Source organism: Amphibalanus amphitrite, unplaced genomic scaffold, assembly GCF_019059575.1.
Source record: "Amphibalanus amphitrite isolate SeventyFive unplaced genomic scaffold, NRLGWU_Aamphi_draft 000273F_arrow, whole genome shotgun sequence".
Taxonomy (NCBI): domain Eukaryota; kingdom Metazoa; phylum Arthropoda; class Thecostraca; order Balanomorpha; family Balanidae; genus Amphibalanus; species Amphibalanus amphitrite.
In genome coordinates, this window is record NW_024881768.1 from 132,972 (window position 1) to 148,575 (window position 15,604).

The window sequence follows — 15,604 nt, forward strand, 5'->3', positions numbered from 1 at the left end:
TATCGAAAGTGCACTCATGTTTCCAGTTGGGCACAGTCGATATCTAAAATCATCTTTTCTAGAAATACTTAGAAAGCTCTATTGAACATTGCTGTTTAGTGTTTTGGGTCCAATCACCGAAGTTTAATTAGACTCATCGGATGAAGCATTTTCTCCCATCTAGTCAAGGTAGTTTTTTATGTGCAATTATGTGCAATATTTTATGTGCAATTAGTTTTTTATGTGCAATACAATTCATATTTGAACATTTAAAGTACGCTGCTTGCCGCCTCCGAATGGAAGATAATTGATATTCCCACTATACGATAGACGCAGTTGTACGTTTATAATGCAACGCCGATGGACCTTGGCAAAAGCGACTCATGCCTCCTTGCCTATCAGTCCTCGCTCAGCACCTCTCGTGGTCTAAAACGAGGTTCCCATCGACCTCCAAGGGATGTCGAATGAATTTCGGGTTTTTTCTTCCCATGAGAACAGTAATTAACATCTTCTATATTGAACTGTTGTCGATAAATCTTGCTTTTTACGGCTTGTAGGCAATCTAGTGTAACTTGGTAGCTGTCAGCTTAGACGGATTGCTGAGCTACTTTCTAGAAACTGTCCTCAGTCTTTGTCTTTTGCGGTGTTATTGCCTCGGATTACCGCTCCGCCGCCTCACGCCACACGTGGGAGCAAAACTCGCATGTATTTGGTGACAACATAAAACACATCAGGAGTAAAACGGGGTTCAGCTGCCGCCGAGCTGCCCCCCGACGCCGCACAGCGCCGCTATTGCACCGAGGCACCGGCGCCGAGCGCTGGCGGGCCTCCCTCCCCGCGGCCCGACCGGCCAGCGACAATGGCCAACATCACTATGGAACGAACGAGCTAGGGTCCCGGCCGCTGGGACAGCCAGGGACACACTACGAGCAGCGCGCGACACGCGCCGCTTAGTAGTAGGTTTCGTTCTCGACCCAGCCGCCCGGGTTCCGACGTAGCACGAATCGCCGACACTCGTCGTAGATGAAGATGAGGATGGAGAACGGAATAGGCGGCAGCCACCAGACGAACCTGTGGAAGATGACGGAGACGTTACAAATGGAAATGATAGGAATGAGGGAGATGGATTCGAGGAGTAGGAATAACCCGGAGCGTGATGTCAACGGAGCTAAAACCTTGTTTCACGCACTTTTTTGAACCGGCAGCAAAGGAAGGCAGGATTGATATGTGATGTAAAAAAGAATAATAGCAACACTTCTTTAAGACGAAGATACAATTATGAATACAATTATGCATCTAAAAAGGGGATCGCGGTGGTTAACCAACCTTCTGTCCACGTGGGCACACCAGGACTTGGCTATCCGCAAGTGTGCGGTAGCAGCAGAACCGGGAAGCAGGATGGGGTCCCGCGATACGTGTGAGGCGTCTTCCAGTGACGAGGAGCAGGATGAGGACTGAAACTTATTCCATAAAAAGTCGCATCAAGACATGAACGTTGTATCAGCACATCCAACTACATTCGGTGGTAATTAGATTTTCCGAATTCGAATGAGCTATAAGCAATGTGGCAATGGTAAAACGATTATTCAACATTGAGAACATTCCTGGCTTTTTAGCGTGCCAACTTGACTTGATAACATCCAGGACCAGTGACCAAGGCCGTTGACGCAAAGTGCGACCTCTCTCTATCTCGTGTGATTTTGGTGATTCTATCCCACCTTACACCCTTTACCCCATCGGCCGTGACAGTTCCCCAGTACTGACCTGAGCGGGTACATCCGGAGACCCTTGTCCATGCCCGGCGTGTACGATAGGAACGCCGCCAGGCACGTCTCGAATACGAGACCAAAGTTGAGCGCCCAGTTGGTCATGCCCTGCTGGACGATCGAGTTGCGGCGCGTCTTACAGATGATCAAATCGGCCCACTGCACGATCACAATCGCCACGAAGAACGAGGTGTGGCAGGTGTACTCCAGCACCTTACGATCGGCGTACGTCTGTCGGGCAGAGCGGAGGCCAAGGCAAGGTCAGAATGGGTTATAGTGGCCAAGACGACTTCAACATTGACAAGTCAACATGGGCTAGCTTGAAGGCTTGCCACTTGCCAGTAAATTGCACACCTACATCAGCATGACGCACAGTATATACAGTGCAGGATAGGCTCGAGAAAAGAGCGATAAGGTATAGTTCACGACTTGAAGACCAGCCAATACTTTCCAATCAAAATACTTATCAAATCATGACTACACTAAAAAAAAAAAAAATGAAGGCTGGTGCAAAGAAGCAATGAGCCCGCTTCATTTCCCCGCACTGTAACTCACCCATTCCTGGCCGTACGAATCCTTGAGATCGTTGACGGCCTTGGAGTCCCAGGACTTCCTGAGGCCGGACAGGTTCCAGGGCAGGAAGCCGTTCTCAGCCATGATGACCGTGTAGCTGAAGAACCCGGCGGCCGCCTGGATCATACCGATCTGACCGTAGGCGATTGAGATGAGCCTGCCAAACGGTCCAGGGCGTCAGCAGACAGCACACACACACACACACAAAGCGAGAAGTGACTTTAATTTAAAAAAAATCGTGATGAGATTAGCCAGTAAGTTGCAGCTTATAAAAAAAGAGAAAAGAAATTTGAAGAGAAATTTAAAACAAGAAGTCAGGAGTCCAATCGTAGATGATAGAGCCGGGAAGACGAAGAAGACGATGATATTGTCATGTTATACCAAAATGTGTGTATGATATCTCTGATGTTCTGGAATCGCATCACTCGGGCCTGAACCGTAACGTAAAGCAGAAAAAAATAGAAGTGAAATATTGTGATGAAGATGAAACTTATACAGAAGCTTCAGTGGTGATAAATAGCATGCAGTCAACGTTTGGGTGCATGCACAGGACGCAATGGTATCCTAGATATCTATCAAACTATTTTCGCTGTTGAGTGTTATAATACAGTGGCGATAATTGCTTAGGGTTAGTAGGGCAGAACACACCAAACAAAAAAAAACTTGCCTTTCCTGGAACGCGACTATCGATTTTCAGCACGCTAAATCGTAAAGGTAAGTTAGTCAGTTAGCGGTTAGGACCATATGATTCAAGAACACAATCTGCATTGGCTTATAGCCGTCAATAAGACAACCTGTCAGCAATGAATCGCTCTAGCGTTAGTCGGTTAGTCAGCTCCGGCCTGTTGCCGGTAAAATGCAGCACGGGCTTCCGTAGTTACCTCTCGTTGACGAGTTTGTCGGTGAGGGGATTACGAGGCTGGCGCTTCATGATGTCCGACTCGGCCTTCTCGTAAGCCAGCGAGATAGCGGGCACCTAGAGGCAGACAAACAGCGGCCTACTCAAAACTGGTGCCCGGCGGCGAGCGCCAACCACATGCCGAAAAGGGGCTCACGCGCGGGCGCGCGTTGCCAAAGTGTGCTACAAACGTGAGGGTCAGGCTACCTGCGGGTGTCTGGAGCACTCCTGGCGGCTAGAGCTAGGTCTCCTAGAGGCGCTGGGCGACCAGGGTGGGTGTGGCGACTGCTGACGGGGCCTAGGGCGCGGGAAGTCCGGGTGAGACTGGGCTACATACTCACCAAGCTTTGTCGACTCGTTGCCAGCGGCAAGTACCGCCTCAGATAGCAGTGATGTTGCTAAAGGTCGCATACCCCACTGTTTCTCTCTTTTTACTGATACCGAAAAGGACGGTAGACTATTACGTTCCTCTTAGCCTGGGCAAGAATGCTGTTCTACTGCCCCTTCCTCACTTCCTCTAGGCAGATTTTTCTGACAATTTATAAATTACGGTCCAAATGTGATCCTTAATTTGTCTTCCCTTTAAGATAAACAACTAATCTATAACTTCAAATATGAACCACACATCCCGATTCAAAAGAGCTCCTTACCTTTAAAACAACTTACTTCAAAAGACTTCCCGGCCTTCAGACGACCTATAATTGGCACCACATTGTGTCGTTTACCTTTCCATAGTAGACGGACGTCAAAGCGAAAGGCATGCCAACATGTGAAGAAAACTGTGGAAGCCGGGACGTCAAAAACTGCGTCCCGACCTAAAAAAGGGTGGGCCGAAATAGCGGCAAGCATGCTAACAGAGCACATAGCGCATAGCGCGCCGCGTGGGGCGTTACCTTTCGTTAACAAGTTTATCGTGCAAGGGGTCCCGGGGACGGCGCTTCATAATATCGGATTCGGCCTTCTCATAGGCCAGCGAGATAGCCGGGACCTGGGAGCGACCGGGGAGCGGTGTTACTGGCGGTACAGACAGTTAGAGGTTGACGGGGCGAACACTGAGACACAGAGCAGCTTCGACATGTACCGGACTAGCGCAGCCGATGCTGGCAGGCGCTGTCAGTCCTAGCTGGCACACACGCGACTTGGCATTCGTGGCCGGTTAGAGCCGGATGCAGCCGGTCAGAGGCGGTTAGTCATCGGCGGACACTCAATGCGTGGCGGACCAAGTACTAGCGGTGATCACCACACTGCGGCAACGTTCTCGATGCAGCAACAACTACAGACATCCACGGACACCTCGAGCAAGGAGAAAGTAAGGAGCTTTATAAATCATCACTTGACATCGAGAGAGAAATACTGATGTTTTGATGGAAGAATGAAAAATGTAAAAAAAAAACTCAAGATAAAGAGTCCGGTATCGTTTTGGATGGTTAACTGGCAAAATATGTAAATGAAAGCGCATTAAAAGAAATGCTTGAGAGGCTACAGAAAGATGTTTAAATGGGGTGAGTTTGGGATTGAACACGCATGCATAGCCGTCACAGTCATTCCTGTGTCAAGCACACACTGAAAACCACCGTCACAGCTACCTATCACACGCGCATAAGTCATCAGAGTAGATCATGAATTTCACAACGGTCACAAAACACGGCTAACGATATGATTAAGCAGTCATAGATCCAGTCAGAGCCGAGGGAGAGGAAAAAAGGTGGGAAACTGCGAATTCCTCGGCGCAACTTACCATGTCAGTTCCCAGATCGATGCAGAGAATGGTGACGGTGCCGAGGGGCAGCGGGATGTCCAGCAAGATGAACAGCAGGAACGGCGAGATCTCGGGGATGTTGGAGGTCAGGGTGTAGGCGATCGACTTCTTCAGGTTGTCGAAGATCAGACGGCCCTCCTCGACACCAGTGACGATGGAGGCGAAGTTGTCGTCGAGCAGGATCATGTCAGCAGCCTGTTTGGACACGTCCGATCCGGCGATACCCATAGCAACACCTGCCAAAGATACGCATAACGTCAGTGATGATAGACACAAGTTATGAGATGATGGCCACAAGTCAGTTTGCGTTTACTAGGCACTGAGGCACGACCAAGACGGTAAACGAATTACTTGATTACTACCAAATTGTCAGCCGAAGCAGCGACGGTGACCGCAGCGGTTTCTCCTCAAAAGCATCATCAAAGACACTTCCAAATGCCGCATCAACTGACCAATATCGGCCTTCTTCAGGGCAGGCGAATCGTTGACACCATCTCCGGTCACAGCGACGATGGCTCCCTGGCGCTGGCAACCTTCGACAATGATGAGCTTCTGCTGGGGCGAGGTACGCGCGAACACGATCTCAGTGTGGTGGGTGAGGATGTCGTCCAGGTCGTCGGAGCTGATGTCGCGCAGCTCGGAGCCGTGCACCACGGCCGCCTTGGCCTCGCGCGGGTTCACCTCGGACGCAGGGATGTTCAGGCGCTGGGCGATGTCCTCCACGGTCTCGTTACCTGCCGGAGCACAAGATGATGTTATTTGATAGTAGTAGGAAAGAACTTCCGACGAGCTTTGACGATACCTTCTAATATAAACTGTCCATGCACAAGGTTAAATTGACATTTTTACTTCTTTATTTCAGAAAGGTGTGCGTCCGATATCAAAACTAGCTTCGTGGGCTCATGTGGTTTGAAAGCTCGGAAAAGTAGACGGCTCACCCTCGGAGATGATGCCGACGCTCTTGGCAATAGCCTTGGCGGTGATGGGGTGATCGCCAGTGACCATGATGACCTTGATACCGGCCGAGCGGCACTTGGAGACGGCGTCCGGGACGGCGGCACGAGGCGGGTCAATCATCGACATGAGGCCGACGAAGCGCAGGTCCTGCAGCGGGAAGTTGACTTCGTCGCTGTCGAAGGGGTAGTCGCTCGGGTACTTGTCGCCCGACAGAGAGAAGTCGCAGAAACCTGAAACAGACACAAAAACATCAGACCTGGGAATTTTCACTATAAATGACGACGACCCTAAAGTACTAGAAAGTTTGAGGTGGGTAAGATACGGAGCACTTTAAATACTACGTCAGGGACGTTCAATTATTATGTTCTAAATAGTTGCCAAGTGAATGGATGAAAGCAATGGCTCGTGGGTACTGCAAGCTGTCCAGCATTTACGCCCATTCCCAATGCAGATAGGTGCAAATGCTGACTTCTTTCCATCAAGCCGAACGAGTAAATATGAATACGCAAGGAAAATGAATAGCATCGACACTGACCAAGCACACGCTCTCCGAGTCCTCCGAGCTCCAGGTAGGCGTTGTTGAAGGCGTCCTTCATCTCCTGGTCCAGGGGCTTGTCCTGGCCGTTGATCAGGATGGTGGAGCAGCGATCCAGGATGCGCTCCGGAGCTCCCTTCATCACCAGCAGGTTGGGGTTCTTGGGGTTCTCGTGGCGGATGTCGTGGATGGAGACCTGCACAGCAGTGAGGGAGGGATCGTCAGTATCGGGAACGTAATGTGAAATACAGTTAACATCGTTTTAAATATTTTTAATGATTACCCAAATATTTTGATAAGACCAAAAAGAAAACATAATTCAATGAATTTAATCAAAACCTGTTAACCGAAGTATGTGCATCACTTGAACAGAACTATAAACCACCTACCTGGAACTTGTTGGTAGAGTTGAACGGAATCTCGCAGACCTTCTTGTACTTGTCACGGTAGCCCATGACATTGCCCATGGCCAGCTCGCAGCACTTGAGCAGGGCAGCCTCAGAGGCGTCACCGTTGACATCACGCTTCAGGACGGGCATGCTCTCCTGGCCCACCTTGAACTCGGCACGGTTGCAGAGAGCAGCCACGCGCGACAGCGCCTTCCAGCCCTCAGTGGTGCGGTCGTACGAGGCGCCCGACTGGTCCTCGGTGGTGTCAGCCTCCATGATCTGGTTGTCGTACCACATGTGGGCGACCGTCATCCGGTTCTGGGTCAGGGTGCCGGTCTTGTCCGAGCAAATGGTCGAGGTAGAGCCCAGGGTCTCGACGGCCTCGAGGTTCTTGACCAGGCAGTTCTTGGAGGCCATCCGCTTGGCAGTCAGGGTGAGGCACACAGTGACAGTGGCCAGCAGACCCTCGGGCACGTTAGCCACAATGATACCTGGGAAGAGTAAGCGGTCATGTAGAACAAATATTAGTAAAGACGGTATTCGTGTTTGTTTCGGTTTCTTCGCTACACAGCAGCATCTTTGCTTGCATAACCATAGTGAGCCAGACTTTTATAATTACATTAACATCATCTATCAATATTCACACCTCTGCGACAAGACACAAACGAGCCAATAAACGCCAGAGCAGATATCTTAGCATAAGCATGAGTATCTCTCCAACATCCACAACAACGCACCGATGAGGAAGATGACAGCGTCCAGCCAGTTGTAGCCCAGGATGAGAGCAATGACGAAGAAAGTCACTCCGAGGAAGACGGCCACACCAGTGATGATGTGGATGAAGTGCTCGATCTCACGGGCGATGGGGGTCGAGCCGGAGTCAATGCTGGACGTGAGGCCGGCAATACGACCCATCACAGTGTTGTCACCGATGTTGATGACGACTCCCTTGCAGGTTCCTGGAGGTAAGGGATTAGCGTCAGCTACTTTGAACCAAGAGTCCTGAAGATGGCTTCAGAGATTTTAAGTGTAATGTAAAAAATCGAATTGTGAGGCACAAGATCTACGAACGGCTTATCTACTGTATAATATAATAAAAGAAATAATTTAGAGTATAACAGTGACCACGACAGGCTCTGCAATGACTTGCGCCTAACGCATTTGTTCTCACTCATCACAGAGCAATCCACAAAGAGCGTAGAACATTTCCATTGCCATCTCAGATCTCATCTCACCTTCGACGGCGTTGGTGGAGAAGAAGGCCAGGTTCTTGGTCTCCAGCGGGTTCTCGGCAGTGTACTCGGGGCTGCGGCTCTGGGGCTCGGACTCTCCAGTCAGAGAGGAGTTGTCCACCTTCATGTTGCGGGCCTCGATGATTCGCACGTCAGCCGGAATTCGGTCTCCGAACTTGATCTCCACCAGGTCTCCCAGGGTGAGCTCCTCAGCGCGCACGGTCGCCTTGCTTCCGTCGCGGATGACCAGAGCGTACTGTGGGGAGAATCAAAGCATGTCCAACATCAGACCTTTGGACACGGAGCCAGTGGACGGCAAGGAAGCGTATCTCCAGGAACTTCGGTGTGAAAATACCCGTGTGCACGAAAAAACTGTATTCATAAATAAATATCAAATAACGCATAAAGAGGCGGTACAAATGGGTATCCGCCAACGATCACGGCCTCGTCCCGAGCACGTTCCTGTATACAACATCTGTTCACACCAGCCGATAGTAGCACATGAAGGTAGGTGGCACTTACACAAGCTAATGATCTCATGTCACCTACTCAATTTTCGTTACATACATACCTGCGGCACCATGTTCTTGAACGACTCCATGATCCGGGAGCTCTTGGATTCTTGGTAGTAGGAGAAGCAGCCAGTGATGATGACGACAGCGGACAACACAATACCCAGGTACAACTGTGGAAGAAACGCCAAACGGTCAAACGTGAGTCCGAAATGTCGTACATTGATACACCTCGACTAACTTTAGTAGTAAAGTTTTACGTTTCAGCATCTGGTTAAACAGACATGGATATCAGAAGACCAGTTTTCATGAGGAACTTATCCTCTCAATAAGCGCACTAACTTTACCACAATGCGAAGAAGCCCATTGTCCTCTCCAAAGCTCCAGGCCCGTTACTCACGTTATCATCTGGAGGTTCCTCGAAGGTTCCCGCCTGAATCGAGTAGGCGACGAAGCAGAGGATGGCACCGATCCACAGCAGCAGGGAGAAGCCGTAGAACAGGTTCTTGCAGAACTTGACCCACTCTGGGATCTTCTTGGGCGGCGTCAGCGCGTTCGGACCGTACCGGTCCAGATTCTCCTTGGCACGAGCCTCGGTCAGACCCTGCGGATCGCAGCGTCGTTGACCACGTCATGAGGCGAATAAGTATCCTCGATCTCGTGACCGCGCAGAGCCGTGGAAATTATATTACTGCACAACTTCGGGCATATCCACGTTACAAAGCAACTTAAGGGCTTAATTACATCTTAACTATTTGTGAATGGTAGGTAGCCTTTTTACAGAGCACCGCTCGAGCTATTGGGATACCCACCGCGGTGATGCTGGTTCCCAGGCGCTGCTGCAGCTCCTCGATGGTGATCTGATGCTCATCGAGGACCAGCTCCTGTTTCAGGTCGTCCACGGTGGTTCCTCCCTTCTTGTGCTTCTTGTTCTTGCGGGCATCCTGCTTCTGGCGTTTGGACTGAAACCAACAACGGGTGGCTGTCAAGCCTGATACTGTAGCTTCAAAAGTGAGGATTCGCAGCTGATCTTCTTTTTTTGTAACTGAGAAGGAATTGAAGTTATATTTGATGGGCAGGTAGATATTTTCAGGGAAAATCATCGGTAGGTCTGATTGTTCTATTCGCTTTTTAAAATGGTACGAAAAGCTACAACTTTTGCAAAACAATGCAGCACATAAGCATAACAAAGTTATTCACGATGAACATGCTAGGGCGATGACGAAAGAGAGTAGTATGCCGTGATGGGCAGCCTTACCTGTAGCCACCTACCGTGCTCTCGGCTGTGACCAGCCCGGCCGGGCGGCCGATGCCGGGGGCCAACATTGAGCTCACCGAGGGAGCCAAGGACACGGGACGGGGCCACGGGGAGCCCGGGATGGCGGCGGGTCGGGATCGGGGACGACGGGACGCCGAAACTAGGTCACCAGGCGGCGCCCCCAAAGGCCATGGATGGTGCCATGTCCAGCAGTGTGCGTGAGAGGTACGCTGGCTGGGGGCGAAAGCGAGATTTGGTAACGGCGGTGCCTGCGCCTCGAGGTCGGTGGCTAGTGAAAGCACTCGCGGGGCGCTGGGAGATGGACGCACGACATGGTCGGACGAGAGGACAGGGACAGGAAAATAAACACGTAGAGCAAACAGGACAAAATCATGAGTGGGCGGATTTAGAAAAGAACCAATGGCAAGGCGGCAAGAAAATAGCAAGAGATGTAAAATATGGGTGTGCTTCATCAGTAAGCCAATACTAGGTAGAACTGCAACTATATATGTATTTGAGTTGAACATGAACAGGCCAGGAGTAACGCTGTATGTTTATAGTAAGCAAATAAACGGTGGAAAACGATGGGCGTACGTAGACTGGTTTAGGTGACCCCACTCCTGGATCAGCAGTTTATTTTTCATTCACATTTTTAGGAGTCCATTGACTACGTAAGAGCGTTCCATAATCAGCGGTTTATAAAATGTTAATCAAAGGGCATAACTTTAGTACATCAATACATTTTGATTAAAAAATAAGTAGAATAATGTACGAAGCCTTTCAGGTCGTTCATTGCACTGTCCAATGAGCTGTTCAGAAGTGGGAAAGGCATGTTTAGAGGACGCATGGGAAGTCGGAAACCAAGAACGTGTTGAAGACCTAAGCAGTGGAAAACTTCACCTGAATCTGCAGCGTGCAACTTGGAAGCACCATCACCTGATAGCCCGCCGAGAACAAAAGTGAAGCTGCGCCGTGGATGACGGCACACCAAAAACTTCGGCCTAGCAGCCGAAAGAGATCGTGAAAAGTCCAAGGACGAGAAACAGACGAACTTCGAGAGATGGAGCCGAAAGATGTAAAGGCCCGCACAGGTCGAGAGACAAGAGGGAGAGAGAGAGAGAGGGAGAGTATAGACCGTCAACCAAGAGAAGGCGAAAGAGAGAGGCCGGAGAGTGCGACTGTTGGGATGTCCGTCCTACCTTGAGCTGTCCGTGAGCAGTGATATTATCGTCGGCCACAGCGGGCGTGGTGGCGGCACGGTACGAGTCGGGTCGGCCGTACTGAAAACAAACGGTCGGGCACCGGGTCACATGCGCGCCGGGCCCTCGCAGCCGGTCACCATGCACTGCAGGCAGGCGCGTCACAAAGCACTACGGGCACGGGACCGAGCGGCGCCGGCGGCACAGCCGAACGGCAGGCCAGGACCGAGAGACGTGCCACGAAACGGCGCGCACGGGTTCAAGCTGATGTCTCGGTGGCACCATGATGCACTCAAATTGGCATAAAATGTTAAAATGCATCGTTGGGGCACCAAGACTTAGCTGAATGAACCGTGTGCGACCCGTTTCCAAAGCACGACTATGCGTTCCGAGCTCGCGCGATCGGCGGTCCACCGACGCCTCGTCACCCCTCTGAGCGGGGCACGTGCTGACAGCTGACAGCACACGGCGCTGACCGAGGTCATATGACCACACGGGTCGTGACCTCAGGTCACGACGCCGTGTCCTCCAGCTCCAGCTGCGTAAGTTGAAACCAAACAGGCACCAAACGCTAGTCGAACACAGGCATCAAACGCTAGTGGGCACAGCGGGCGGGCAGGGAGCGGTAAATAACCCACCTACCGTGCTGGCCCTTATCAGGGTTCGATAGGGGCCGGGTTAGAATTCAAGGGCGGGGTTAGGGCGGTAATCAAACCCGAACGTGCTCTATGCATCTGCTGTAAAACTCCAAAACTAGTGAGTTCTACATGACTAGTCTTTCAACCTCACATGTTTGCCCTTTCTTGGTATAACGATCTATTTTGCACAGACCTCACGATACCTGTGCTCTATTTGGTTTCCACTTTCCTGCAGAGTAACGCTTTCATAAAAGTATACACTAGCATCATCGAAATAACTAGTGGCCATATTTTTTAAGTGATCGTTTCACGACGAGCCTCCTCGCACTTGGTATGGAACGTTTGCATGATACGAAATCCGAAACAGCACACGACTTAGATCGGCTCCTGCGCTTCGCGTGACCTGGCACGGACAGCGTTCGCTAGAAAATACCGGCTTTGCGTGTCCCTAAGGAAGCTATCTTCCCCATCGGACTGTAACGGTAGAACTTCCAAAAAGTTAAAGACCCGAGTCGCTAGCTAAATGCCACTGTGATAAATGCTGAAAAACTTCATGTGACGTTTTTTCACCTTCACTCAGCATGAGCGAATCCAGCTCCACACCAGAGACACACGCCATCACATTCTTGCTAGGGCTTCCATGATTACAAGTCAAAGAAAAAAAAACTCGAATGACATAAGTACCTAACTAAGTCAACCCTTACAATTTCAGTATTTCTTTTTATAACACACCAATAACACACCAATTAACTCTGCTTCACGTCACGAGGAACTACACCGTTCGTCACTTTTATCAGGCGAGACTTCTGAAGTCATTGCCTGTGCCATGACAGCAGCGTCTTCAGCCTAAATCACCTCGGGAAGGTGACCTTCACACTTTACCACACAGTGTTGTGTTCTAGCCCCGCATATGACTCCAATTACAACACGAATAATGTAGTGCGCTTGGCTCGCTTACACCTGTGGTAGCAAATTGGTGTTCGATCCGCGAGCGAGCGGCGACCTATCGTGTGCATTGTGCCAAAGCACCACCTGTGCCGAGGTGCACCCATATGGACGACGGCGACGCATATTACTCTCAGTATGACGAAGCCTGTCAGGTAGAGGCACATGACGCTGCTTACTTCTACAAACTGGCTTTACTACGCCTAAAAACGCATTTTTTCGCTATAAAATGAAGACGAAACGAAGATAAACCGGTCGTCTATGCGTCGTTTACAGTAAGACGACATTCAGCTGACACGATTGAGATTCTCGATCGTATAGCAAACGACATCGCCATATAACCGGCTTCAGATGTTAGTCAATCATGCATTTCTAGTATTCACTCGATTATGACTATCCCCAGCAAACCATGCTTCAGTTCCTTTTCCCAGAATCGGTCACGCTGTCCCCTGTCCCGCTAGCCCAGATCTCCAGACTTCATATTGTTTATACTTCTCCATCCCTGCTTGCGAAACCAGACGCGCCCTAGATTTTACAGTTTATGCTGCTGTAACGGTCTCCGGGAATCGAACCGAACTCTGACTGGTCCGGGACCGGGTCGATCGGTCCCACTGCAGGGTCCGTCGGTCGGGGGAGGGGGGGAGGGGGCGGGGTCAGCGCCGGCGCCGAGTCCGGCCGGCCGACCGACCGCCACCTGCCAGGGTATCGAGCGCGTGACGTCACCAGCGCCCGCCGCGGGCCCATCGACCGTGTCGACGCGCCGACCCCCCCCCCCCCCCGGCCGACAGCGGCGCCACCCCGCCCCTCCCCGTCTGCCGGCCTGGAAACGCCCCCTCTGCGGTCTCGGCGCAGGAGCCGTCCAACGCCGGCCGCTTTATATACGGAAATAGCCTCTGCGGGGGGCCATATCGAGTATTGACGCTCGATTCTGCTATAACTTGCGAACCCTTTAAGTTCTTCATACATTATTGATTTAATTTCAAGCCGAACTCTACCTCTGCTTCAAGTCAGCATCAGTTTCCACTCCAGTCTCCAGGGTCATGCAGGTTAAAAATGTCTACGCAGAGAAGTGACTGAATCACGGTTTGGATGGCCGCCAACCGCCACTGAATAGACGCGTGACACGGCCGGACGTGACGCGTAACTCGCTCCAGTTACAGGAGATTTGTCAGGTGAAGAGATCCCACAATCCTACCAGTTCACTCGAAGTTCGACATAACTGGCGCATTAACGAGCGCACATTCGTGATTCACGCTGCATCTCATTTGAACAAGCCTGGCCGAGGCGATAGTCGGCAGGAAAAGCTGCAATTGGCAGTCACATTCAAGAGGTGCAATTTGCAGTCGCAATTACTCCAGGTATTGGTATGGATCACGGCTACGAACCTCCATAAGCGGTTTATCTCGTCACTGGTGGAAATCTTTCCTGTCCCAGTCCGGATTTTTCCTGTTCGCCCAGGCCACACTCGTTGGACCCAAGGTCCCAACGTCCCAGTGGGGTTCGAATTCACTGGTCACGAGAACCAGTGAAGTCCTAATTTACCCAAGCGCACAGCGCACCCCTCTCATCCCACACAAAACTACGGGAATTTCCCTGTCCCACCCTCAGGTTACTCCAGGGTATTCCCCCTACTCCCGAGTCACCCTTGTTTGTCCCCGAGCTACTGAAACTGAGGGCCTGTTCCAGCGCCTCCAGAAGAAATTCTTGACTGGAGGCTCTACCAGAGGTTTTACTGGAGGCGCTGGAACGCAATCTGGAGATTTCTGGAGATTGGCGTCATAGATACCAAAAGAATGACGATTGTTCTCTCTTGAAACGCAAAATTTGTTTTCAATTTTAGTTAAAAAGATAAATAAAATTATAGCAATGTAATTTTCTTTACATTCAAGTTGTAAAATAATCAGTCAAATGTCCTTTGTTTACATTCGTGATTGTCACATGTGCACCATAATTGTAGACCAGAGCCTCCAGAGAAATTTGGACCTCTCAACTCTCTGGAGCCTACTGGAGGTTTCTGGAGCTTTGGCGAGAGCTTTCTGGAGCTTTCTGGAGGCGCTGGAACGCTCTCTGGAGGATTCTAGAGCTTTCTGGAGCTTTCTGGAGGTTTCTGGAGGCGCTGGAACAGGCCCTGAATCCCGGCTCAGGCGACCCCGCATGCAGTCTCCGGTGCTCCGCGCGGCTCGCGCGCCCGGCCAACTCACGTCCATGGTTGCGGTCGATTCCCGCCGGTGGCGCGGGACTGGTGGTTGTCTGTTTCACTCCTGTCTGCGCGGCGCTGCGGTGGTTCCTGCGGCGCCGGGTTCTGCACTGCGACGGCCGCTCTCGCGCCGCAGCAGTCGGGGAGTGAGGGGCGGCGGCCGGCGCTGCGAAAACCGGCCCGCCGCCCCAGCAAGAGCGCCGCCGCCATTGGTCCAGCGGCGGTGACGTCACAGCCGAGCGGCCCATCGATTGGCGGCTGGCCGGTTGCCAGGTCCCTGCTGGTGATATTCCAACCGAGGGGCCCTGCCGGCAGCGGCGGCGGGGTGCGGCTCGCGCCTGCCGCCCCGCTCCACCGGCCGGCTTCCCCACGAGGAGCAGCGAGTAATGCGGGCCGGCAGAGGCGCGCTCAGGAACGCTCCTCGGGGAGCTGTGACGTAACGAGGGTGCTGGGGACGAATGTGGGACTGACTGACCTTTGCGGCTGACACAAGCGGTGCAGTCAAAGAGGAGACGCATTATTTTTGGCTTCAGCTCCTTGCTACGTCACTGGGAGTGGGCGGACTGCCAATGGCGGCTGGGGCGGCGGGACGGAGCCGGGGAGGTGGCCACTCACCGACCGCCGCTGCCGCCCCGGGGCAGGACCAGCAGTGCCGCCGACAGAAGTCTGCCCAGTCACCAGAGACGCTAACCTGGCGGGCGTCCCTGTCAGCACCAAGGCCGAATTCACTACACACACGGGCGGGTCGAGCCGGGAGGTCACACATG

General features: G+C 51.8%; 1 protein-coding gene across 2 annotated transcripts; it reads right to left on the reverse strand.

The window, feature by feature from the left end:
* Positions 1 to 671: 671 nt before the first annotated feature.
* On the reverse strand, positions 672 to 15,185 carry LOC122387095 (sodium/potassium-transporting ATPase subunit alpha-like). Of its 2 annotated transcripts, XM_043376930.1 has the most exons (16): positions 14,842 to 15,114; positions 11,058 to 11,138; positions 9,413 to 9,562; positions 9,001 to 9,204; positions 8,660 to 8,773; positions 8,092 to 8,344; positions 7,594 to 7,815; positions 6,857 to 7,347; positions 6,468 to 6,663; positions 5,914 to 6,162; positions 5,428 to 5,709; positions 4,955 to 5,211; positions 3,200 to 3,294; positions 2,301 to 2,475; positions 1,744 to 1,976; positions 672 to 1,050 (listed from the first exon to the last, which is right to left on the reverse strand). In XM_043376930.1, exons 1-16 carry the CDS (start codon positions 14,845 to 14,847, stop codon positions 930 to 932), a joined length of 3,129 nt encoding a protein of 1,042 aa, XP_043232865.1. In that variant the 5' UTR covers positions 14,848 to 15,114; the 3' UTR covers positions 672 to 929. The 2 variants fall into 2 exon arrangements, with proteins under 2 accessions (XP_043232865.1, XP_043232866.1); XM_043376931.1 differs by lacking the exon at positions 11,058 to 11,138 and having other exon boundaries at positions 14,842 to 15,185.
* Positions 15,186 to 15,604: the final 419 nt, after the last annotated feature.

What these genes read in the sequence shown, in the direction of transcription:
- LOC122387095 (XM_043376930.1), bottom strand. An exon ending in CTCCACCAACGCCGTCGAAG is followed by an intron (nt 7,816 to 8,091) that starts GTGAGATGAGAT and finishes CCTTACCTCCAG; the next exon opens with GAACCTGCAAGGGAGTCGTC. An exon ending in CGTCGGCATCATCTCCGAGG is followed by an intron (nt 5,710 to 5,913) that starts GTGAGCCGTCTA and finishes GTGCTCCGGCAG; the next exon opens with GTAACGAGACCGTGGAGGAC.